This window comes from Salmo trutta, chromosome 8 (assembly GCF_901001165.1).
Source record: "Salmo trutta chromosome 8, fSalTru1.1, whole genome shotgun sequence".
Classification (NCBI taxonomy): Eukaryota; Metazoa; Chordata; class Actinopteri; order Salmoniformes; family Salmonidae; genus Salmo; species Salmo trutta.
The window spans coordinates 43,197,974-43,207,461 of record NC_042964.1 but is presented as its reverse complement, the minus strand read 5'-3'; the positions used below and the strand labels follow the sequence as shown (position 1 = coordinate 43,207,461).

The window sequence follows — 9,488 nt, the reverse complement described above, 5'->3', positions numbered from 1 at the left end:
GCTAATGGCTTGGGTTTGGGCTGGGGTGGTAGGCTGGTGGACAGGCTGTGGCTGGGTGATGATGACAGGCAGGGGGAGAATGAGAGAGGTGGTTTTGACTGGGCCCGGTGTCATGTTCTGGATCTTGTGAGGTGAGATGGTGACTGCTCCAGGTTGAGGAAAGAGGGTGCTTTGAGGAAAGGTGAGGAGCACACTGGGGGTGATTTTGTTTGGGGTCATTTGTTGTGGTAGAGGTTGGATGATCATTTGGGTCTGGCTTAGGGCTGAGGATGGGCCTGACAACGACTGGATGATCCTGGTGGTGCTGCTGCTTTTGCCAGGAGAGCAGATAGGAGTATTGCTGGCACTAGTAGTCTGCCCTGACTTGGACGGGAGAGGAGTGAAGCGGACATTGATACTGTATGGTGTCACAGTCCAGACGACGTCCACCTGTTGGGAGTGCATGGCGTCCCACACTGGCAGACTGGTGTTGGTGTCAGAAGGGACCTCCATGAGCAGTAGAGAAGGAGTGAGGAAGCTGACCTTGGGAGGCCTCTGTGATCACGGTTGTAAGTCCCCTCTTCTTCCCTTTGATTGATGAAAGGTCAGTCATCTTCAATATCTTTTGAGGGTAAATAGTTTATGTTGGCATACAGCATGGTACATGAATGACTAAATAAATGTCCCAATCCTATTCCGAGACTCTGACAAAACAAAAGCCTAATAGTATTAACAAAAGCAACACTCATCACATAACCAAAATCCAATTTGCTGGAATCCTAAAAACGCTTACAGAGATATCCTGTAGACATTTAATGAAAAGGTACTAATACGAATGCTTGAGACTTTGCCTATGCTTTGGTCACGTTTCTCCTGTCCTCGAATTTGCACCGACTTACTAGCTAAATGACTTGCATCGCATGATGCATAAACAGAGCATGAACTTACTTTTTACCTGTTAACGTGCAGTGTTTCAGGCTTAATGAATCTGTCCACGTTTTGTTTTACTCAAAAAAAGTATTGATTGGTGAGTAACTAAATAAGGCATTTATAGTTAAGCCTAAAACAGATCTGGAAGTCATCTTCAAACAATATTCTTACAGGATCATTTGTAGATTTCAGGGGATACCATTTGAAGCTGTTATTACAGGAATGGTTTAGCCCAACTATTTGAAATTGATGACAACTGCACACAAACACTAAGTTATCTTTGTATTTTCTAATAAAAGAAAGATCACCACAGCAAGTCTGATATATTCCATTTTTATTTAGTTTTATTCCACACAGAAAACTAACATTTATTCCATTCACAATAAAATCAATGTCAACACTTGTCCATTAGAAAATCAAATGTCAGTGTTAATTTAAAGGCAACGAGTGGCAGATATTTAAATATTATTTATCCATTCGATTTTTTCTTATGACAAACTCATCAAGAAAGACACTTTTTAGAGACAGAAAATTCCATAACACATTCTCAGGTGTGATCTACAGCTTTCACTGAGACCTCCAATGGCTCAATCCTCAGCGGACACTGCTTACAGCCAACCCAGAAATAGGGGAAGACCCTCTCAGAAAAGGTGTGTTTGAAAGTGTAGATCTGCGTGTTGTCAGCTGGGTCAGAGAAGCACACTCTCCCCTTCTCCCAGTCTAGCTGCACTCTGATCCTCCGAGGGCTCTTCTTCAGATTGAGTCGTGTCAGGGGTGAGGTCCCGGCAAAGTACATCTTGTGGTAAAAGTACACGGACAGGTATCCATTCTTCAGTACTGAGGAGACCTTGTCTTTCCTCTGGATGGACTCTTTGGCTACACCGAGGACCCAGGCGCTGTTCTCTCCAACCTCCACGTCCCAGACATGCTTTCCTGAGCTGAAGCCCTCAGAGCCCAGTACACCTGTGTCAGGGTCAAACCTCTCGGGGTTGTCTGGAAGCTTCTGTTTGTCATTGCTGTCCCTCACACTGATGAGGTCGTCAGACAGCAGGAGCCAGGGGGCAGCCGTATTGGGGTCCAGAGTCACTGGCCCTGAGGAGAAAGTACAGCCAGTTACCATGATGTAGTGGTTCTCACCACTGTAATTGCTGTGTCAATACACATTAAGAAGCACTTTAAGTGCCTAAAAAGTTAACGTTTCAGTCTATCATGTAACGAAATAGACTAGTCTTGACACCGAGTGATGTTCAACACATTCTGCAGTTAGTACTCACTGTATTTAACAATCCCTTGCATCTTCTCCCACACTTTGTATTGAAGTGAGCCCAGGTACTTGGCCACATCGATGAGTGCTCCCGGGACCATAACTGGGTGCTGCAGTGTGCTAGACTGAGCACTATACAGCCAGAAAAAAGTAGGAGTTAGTACTCATCATGTAATGGTCTGTAGACAGTGAAACCGCCAGAGGTTGTAATGTACTCACCTTCTCACTGTCTGCTTGCATTTCTGGAGAAAAAAAGTATCCTCCAAAGCCATCTCCTCCTCCACGGCTCTGATTGTGTCAGAGAGGGAGGCCAGGGTTCTGTCCATCTCCCTCATACTCTGCCTCAACATCTCACTCTTACTCTCCTCCTCCTCTTTCAGAGCTGCAAGCCTAGCAGCCTCTTCAGCTTGGAGGAAATGGTGGAGCGTCTCAAACTCCTCATGAATCCTCTTTGCCACAAACCGGGCCTGGACCTGAAATGAAACCTTTGTTAGGATTGTGTGTTAACATATGAGAGATTTTGATTTCATACGATGGCCAACCACCAACATTACCTGAATGTGTGTCACTGTATTTTCATAGTTTTGCTTCATTTTGTCAAAAGCCTCCCTCTTCTCTTGCAAACAAGTAAGCACAGACTTCATCTCCTCCTACAAAGAACATTAAAAAGACAATTGGACTAAGAATAAACAAAACACATCAGTTCTACAAAGGCAAACAGTTGCAGAAGGCATAAAACAGATTAGCTCAAACTCCCAGCATTTTCCCCTTTACCTTCATGTTCACCTCTGAACTCATAAAATGCTATCTAGAGAACTCAATATATATTTATAGGGCTGCCTATCACAACACCAGATTACCTTCATGTCGCCTATAGCCTCTCCCACCGGGCAACACTCATGGTTTTTATGCTTCCTGGAGGTGTGACAGACCACACAGATGGGCTCCTTGTCCTGCAGACAGAACAGCTTCAGCCTCTCCCCGTGCAGGGAGCACAGCTCACCCGTTTCACACAGCTCCCCTGTAGGACCAAGCGCTCCACTCTCCTGGATGATGGAGTCACACAGGTTCTTTAGGGTGAGGCTGGCCACCGGCTCGTCCACAAACTCCCTCCTACAGAGAGGGCAGTCCCGGGCCGACCCCTTCGCAGACCAGTACTGCTGTAAGCAGGCTGCACAGAAACTGTGGCTGCACTTGAGGACCACGGGATCCCTGAAGATGTCACAGCACACAGGGCAACAGAGGTCCTCCTCTGGGAGAGAAAATCGGGCAGCCATGCCTTCTTCACACGAAAGTGACTCCTCCTCTGGAAGGGAATGTAGGGCAAAGGGACGCACAGAGCTGAAGGCATTAGGCAAAGCCAGAGCAAGCCCTTGTTTGTGTTATAGTTAGCTATGTGGCCTCTGTAAGGTACAGTATTTACTTTAACTTTACCCAGCTAAATATTTGGGCTCAACAACATACTGTCTGAACTTCAAAATAGCCATACTTACTGCCTAGGTCCTAGGACAAGTCGATGTTTAGTTTGGGAGTGCTTTAATAGAACAAGTTACAGTGACACTCACCTGATATCCAAGACACGTCTACAGGGGACAGCCACCAAACACACGTAACTAGCTCCTTGTATTATCTGCGACGCCAAGACCTGTTTTGACTTCCTTCTTCCTGTTATGGTGTGACACATCGTTATGGGGGTGGAGCCAGGCAGGCCATTCTTTAACTCTTTACCACCAGTTCCACTTCGTGCTTGCAATGGTTTCATTATTTGGTGGTACTTGACTGTTACTCCATTGTTTGTTTCTTGTTATTGTTGACTTTGAAAAACAAATTATTTATTCATATTAAAAGTAATGTTTCACTAATGAGTTGTCATGCCATGAGCACTACAAATACATCATATAAATCAACTACTATTTGAATGTTAATGTCATAACCGTGGGATATATTTACTCCATTGATATTTACATTTTAGTTGTAGGCCCACTCTTTTGTCTATAGGCCCATTTTGCAGTGTGGCATTGAGCAACAGTGGTCTCTACCGTATACCGGTAGTTGGGGATTCCCGTTTAGTGGTGAATATTTGCAATGGTAGCAAATTGAAACATTAATGAAATGCAATAGAAACTTTTAATATTTATTTAGATAATTGACTGTACTTTACATATTTTACATAATGTAACAACTGTTTTAAACACTTGTACAAGCATTATGAGATAGAAAGTTGTTACCATATAGAAGGTATACATGCATTATATTGGCATCAATTAGATTACACTACTTAAACCCATAGTATGCTTTGTGTTGAGGCAAGTCTTACAGCTATTTACATGGAGCTGGATTCAACTAAAGTTCACACAATGGGGTCCCTCCAGTTGATACATGTTAGTAGATATTTGTCCCCACATATTATAAACCTGGCAACCTGTCTCCACTCGTGTTTATATTCTCCCCAAAGTTGGGGCTAACTGACAAAAGGCGCAGTGGGACAAACTGATTGGTACTGTAAAAGTATGGGAACACTTTTTCAGTGAATGTATCATTGAAGGTGTACAGAATAGTGCTCTTAGTGGGATCACAGAATGTCAGCGCCCCCTGGTCACAGTCCAGATGTACTCTGATCACTCGTGGGCTCTCATCCAGCTTGATCTGGATGCGTGGTTTTACACATACTCTGTATTTCCCACTAATATATCTGATGCTCCACAATCCGCTCTGAGGCTCCATTTTGAGTGGCTTGTTGCGCACAATTGACTCTTTGGCTACTCCCAGGGTCCAGTTATCACTTTCTCCTACCTCTACATCCCAAAAATGTCTGCCTTTACTGTAACCTTCAGAACCCAACACTCCCATTTTAAGCCTCTCAGGATTTTCTGGAAGGTTCTGCCTCTCCTCACTGTATGTCACAGTGGTCAGGTCATGAGTCAGTATGAGCCTTGCAGACACTGTGTTTGGATCCATGGTCACTGAAGCTTAAGGGGAAAGTTCATTGTACTTTAATATTGTACTTTAATACTGAACTGTGTGGGTGTGTTGGGAGATAAAACCATTTCAAATAACTATTGAAAAAATACATTTATTTCCAAAGTATTGTGGCCTTATTTGCTACAGTAAGATAGTCAAGATATTAAAAAACAACATTTGTGAAAAACTTGGACTTACTACAGTAAACGATCCCAAGCATCTTCTTCCAGACCTTGGATTTCAGAGATCCCACATGCTTGGCTATGTCAATGAATGCTCCTGACACTGTCTCAGCATCTGCAGTGTCTGTTGCTGTGGATTCGGCTCTATGGGAATAATAAACGTCAGTGCTGTTGGAAATGGAGCGAACCATGTATTTAGTAGGGATGAAATGGGACTTAATTTACAACATACCTATTAAGTATGGCCTTGTAATTCTACAAAAAGAAGGAGATATGTCACTATGTTATATCAGATGACACTGAGATAATTGAACAAAAACTCACAGAGGAATAAATAATTTACAGTTGTGAAATTATTCACCAGCAATTTCCGACCTGGTTGAGAATTTCAAGGCGTTATACGACATTTAACTGCAGCCTAGCAGTGTGACGCTTGCGTCTTTTGGGCGAACATCAGTTTTTGCAGTGAGTTCATGAGCTCATTGTTGGGAATTTACATCTTTGTAATTTAAAAAATCTTTACCCTTACCTGAAGGAATGTGATAGTGTCAACATCCATGTCCTTGATCATCTGAATAGTCTCTATTAGGGTTGAAATCTGCTTGGTCAATGGCTCAGCTCTTTCTCGCATCACTTGACATTTCTGTTGCTCTTCCTTTCTCAGGGCAGCGATCCTGGCTGTCTCTTCATCTTCCAGGAACTGGTGGAGTTTCTTAAACTCCTCCCTTATCTGCTCCTCTCCACACTGGGCTTGACCCTAATAGACAAGATTAAACTTGAACACCGCTCAAATGTTTCCATATTTACAAACACATTTTTTTTTAATGACAGATACCTGTATATGCTCCTCCCAGGTTGATTGGCACATCCTGGCTGTGTTCATGTTTTCTAATTCCTTCTTCAAAGTGGAACTCACACGCTGGATTTCACTCTAAAGATAAATGAAAAGGGATTATTGTAAACCTGGTAAAACAAGACCAGTCTTTAATCCAGCCAATCACTCTCTACTCAGTTACATAATGCCATTGAAATGACCAGTTAAAATAAAAGCAATGGGAACAGATACTTTCACAAACTGACCTTCAAATCAGGCAGAGCCTCCTCAATGGGACAGCAGTCGTGGCCTTTATGTTTCTTTGATACGTGACAGACAACACAGATGGGCTGCTTGTCATCAAAACAGAAGAGTTTGAGTTTCTCTCTGTGTAGGTAGCAGATATCCTGAGATCCTTTCTCCTTTTCACTCCCTCTCTGGAACGATTCACAGAGACTCTTTAAGGCCAAACTTCGGCTCGGTTGCTCAATAGAACACTCTTTCCTGCATACAGGACACAGCAGATTGTCCATATCCTTCCAGTATTTCTGTAGACACTCCTCACAGAAGCTGTGGCTGCATTTGAGGACGACAGGGTTGCTGAATATGTCACAACACATGGGACAAGAGAGGTGTTCCTCCAGGAGACACAAGCTGGCTTCCATTATAATGTATCACTCAGTGTGCTATTCTGTCTTGGTCAAGGTTAGAATACATAAAGCAAGTTAACAGGGTTGTGGCTCAAGGGGCAGGTTTTACTGGTTATAAAGGCATGACACAGACAAAAACTACACCCACAGTTACGTTTTCATATTCCAGGAAATGAAACCAAAACCAGAACTATCACATTTCCCTCTGCATCCTGGCAGGAATGCAGATGTGTGTAGTGTACCAACCAACAATAATGAATGATCTAACACACACTAGAGGGATATAAAACAACAATAAAAAATATGTTAAATCAAACAACTAATGACTTTACCACTAGATGTCAGTAGGTATCCAGCCATTGCAAAGAGTAACGGTTATTACTGTGAAAAGCATTGCAAAACGACATTATAGACTGCTGGTAAAGACATGGCAGTATTACTTAATAGTGTATAAGTATACAGACATGGTCACCCAATGAGATATGCTGTTATTATATGTAATGTATTTTCAAATCTAGTTGGAAAATAGTCAATTTACTTTGAACCTGCCCTTCAACACACCAAGGTACATCCTACTAACAAACAATTCCTCGACCAAACGCTATTGCAGTCGCTCTCTCTCTTTCTCTGTCTCTGTCTCTCTGTCTCTCTCTCTCTCTCTAAAATGGAGTGGCAGGCAGGCAGAGTGATGAATGCAGGCTTAGTGTTGTTCACATGTTTTTTTCATTCTTATCGTGACCATTTTCCCCATCCATCAGTATATCCTTTAAATGATTGTAATGGTTGAATTTCACAATATGTTGTCTCTTTGAAACATCAAGAAGGCATTATGTGTTGAAGTGAATTCTTCAATCTGGACTCTGGTGTTTCAGATCAAATTATGTCATTTCCAGTTTGCAAGTGTTCAGTTTAGAGTCCATTTGGGTTAGAATGGCTCTCTGTATAGATCTTCTGTATAAACTACTGTGAACTATATTCTCTGTGTAGATTGATATCCTCATCCAGTTGTGAGAACTTGAATTGGCAGTTGATGCAAAAAATGGATCATCTATCAATCAACCATGTTTAAGGGAGTTCAATTCAACTGACCAAGTTGAAAGGACATTGGAAAAACAATATTCAATTGATATGGACAGCACAACATGGAATTTGATGTATTCATTTTTATTATTAAGAATGCACATACTGAATACACTAACATAATAAACTGCATTATACAGAATCTGTTGACCAGACATAACAATGATTCTGTATCAATTCATAATATTATGTATAGTAATGATTTAATAAGATAACATATACTTTATTAGTCCATATGAGATGAAAATGTGTCTTCTGATTTCTTACACAACCCCTCTGATACACTCACACACACATACAGTGCATTCGGAAAGTATTCAGACCTCTTGATCTTTTCCACATTTTGTTACATTACAGCCTTATTCTAAAATTGATTAAATTACGACCCTTTCCTATGGGACTCGAAATTGAGCTCAGGTGCATCCTGTTTCCATTAATCATCCTTGAGATGTTTCTACAACTTGATTGGAGCCCACCTGTGGTAAATTCAATTGATTGGACATGATTTGGAAAAGCACACATCTGTCTATGTAAGGTCCCACAGTTGACAGGTCATGTCAGAGAAAAAACCAAGCGATGAGGTCAAAGGAATTGTCTGTAGAGCTCCGAGACAGGATTGTGTTGAGGCACAGATCTGGGGAAAGGTACCAAAAAATGTCAGCAGCATTGAAGGTCCCCAAGAACACAGTGGCCTCCATCATTCTAAAATGAAAGAAGATTGGAACCACAAAGACTTCCTAGAGCTGGCCGCCCGACCAAACTGAGCAAGGGATAAGGGCCTTGGTCAGGGAGGTGACCAAGAACCCGATGGTCACTCTGAAAGAGCTCCAGAGTTCCTCTGTAGACATGGGAGAACCTTCCAGAAGGACAACCATCTCTGCAGCACCAATCAGGCCTTTACGGTAGAGTGGCCAGACAGAAGCCACTCCTCAATAAAAGGCACATGATAGACTGCTTGGAGTTTGCCAAAAGGCACCTAAATGACTGTCAGACTATGAGAAACAAGATTCTCTGGTCTGATGAAACCAAGATTAAACTCTTTGGCCTGAATGCCAAGCATCACGTCTGGAGGAAACCTGGCACCACCCCTACGGTGAAACATGGTGGTGGCAGCATCATGTTGTGGGGATGTTTTTCAGGGACTGGGAGACTGAGGATTGAGGGAAAGATGAACAGAGCAAAGTATAGAGAGATGAAAATCTGCTCCAGAGCGCTCAGGACCTCAGACTGGGGTGAAGGTTCACCTTCCTACAGGACAACGACCCGAAGCACACAGCCAAGACCAGCCAAGACCAATGTCCTTGAGTGGCCCAGCCAGAGCCCAGACTTGAACCTGATCGAACATCTCTGGAAAGACCTGAAAATAGCTTTGCAGCGACGCTCCCAATCCAACCTGACAGACCTTGAGGATCTGCAGGGAAGAATGGGAGAAACTCCCCAAATGCAGGTGCGCCAAGCTTGTAGTGTCATACCCAAGAAGATACAAGGCTGTAATCACTGCCAAAGGTGCTTCAACAAAGGACTGAGTAAAGGGTCTGAATACTTATGTAAATGTTATATATCAGTTTTTTATTTGTAATACATTTGCAAACATTTCTAAAAACCTGTGTTTCCTTTGTCATTATGGG

The 9,488-nt window shown here is 42.6% G+C and overlaps 1 protein-coding gene across 3 annotated transcripts; it reads right to left on the bottom strand.

Moving 5' to 3' along the window:
• Positions 1 to 1,226: 1,226 nt before the first annotated feature.
• On the bottom strand, positions 1,227 to 6,916 carry LOC115199014 (tripartite motif-containing protein 35). Of its 3 annotated transcripts, XM_029761502.1 has the most exons (11): positions 6,397 to 6,863; positions 6,152 to 6,247; positions 5,846 to 6,073; positions 5,549 to 5,571; positions 5,333 to 5,460; positions 3,739 to 3,838; positions 3,034 to 3,479; positions 2,728 to 2,823; positions 2,393 to 2,646; positions 2,184 to 2,305; positions 1,227 to 2,001 (listed from the first exon to the last, which is right to left on the bottom strand). In XM_029761502.1, the coding sequence occupies exons 7-11, from the start codon at positions 3,448 to 3,450 to the stop codon at positions 1,457 to 1,459; spliced, it is 1,434 nt and encodes a 477-aa protein (XP_029617362.1). In that variant the 5' UTR covers positions 3,451 to 3,479; positions 3,739 to 3,838; positions 5,333 to 5,460; positions 5,549 to 5,571; positions 5,846 to 6,073; positions 6,152 to 6,247; positions 6,397 to 6,863; the 3' UTR covers positions 1,227 to 1,456. The 3 variants fall into 3 exon arrangements, with proteins under 3 accessions (XP_029617362.1, XP_029617363.1, XP_029617361.1); XM_029761503.1 differs by having other exon boundaries at positions 3,034 to 5,460; XM_029761501.1 differs by lacking the exons at positions 1,227 to 2,001; positions 2,184 to 2,305; positions 2,393 to 2,646; ... (1 more) ...; positions 3,034 to 3,479; positions 3,739 to 3,838 and adding an exon at positions 4,282 to 5,142 and having other exon boundaries at positions 6,397 to 6,916.
• Positions 6,917 to 9,488: the final 2,572 nt, after the last annotated feature.

What these genes read in the sequence shown, in the direction of transcription:
- LOC115199014 (XM_029761501.1), bottom strand. Translation starts at nt 6,795, where the DNA reads ATGGAAGCCAGCTTGTGTCTCCTGGAGGAACACCTCTCTTGTCCCATG. An exon ending in AGGCTCTGCCTGATTTGAAG is followed by an intron (nt 6,248 to 6,396) that starts GTCAGTTTGTGA and finishes ATTTATCTTTAG; the next exon opens with AGTGAAATCCAGCGTGTGAG. An exon ending in GCTTGGGATCGTTTACTGTA is followed by an intron (nt 5,143 to 5,332) that starts GTAAGTCCAAGT and finishes TTTCCCCTTAAG; the next exon opens with CTTCAGTGACCATGGATCCA.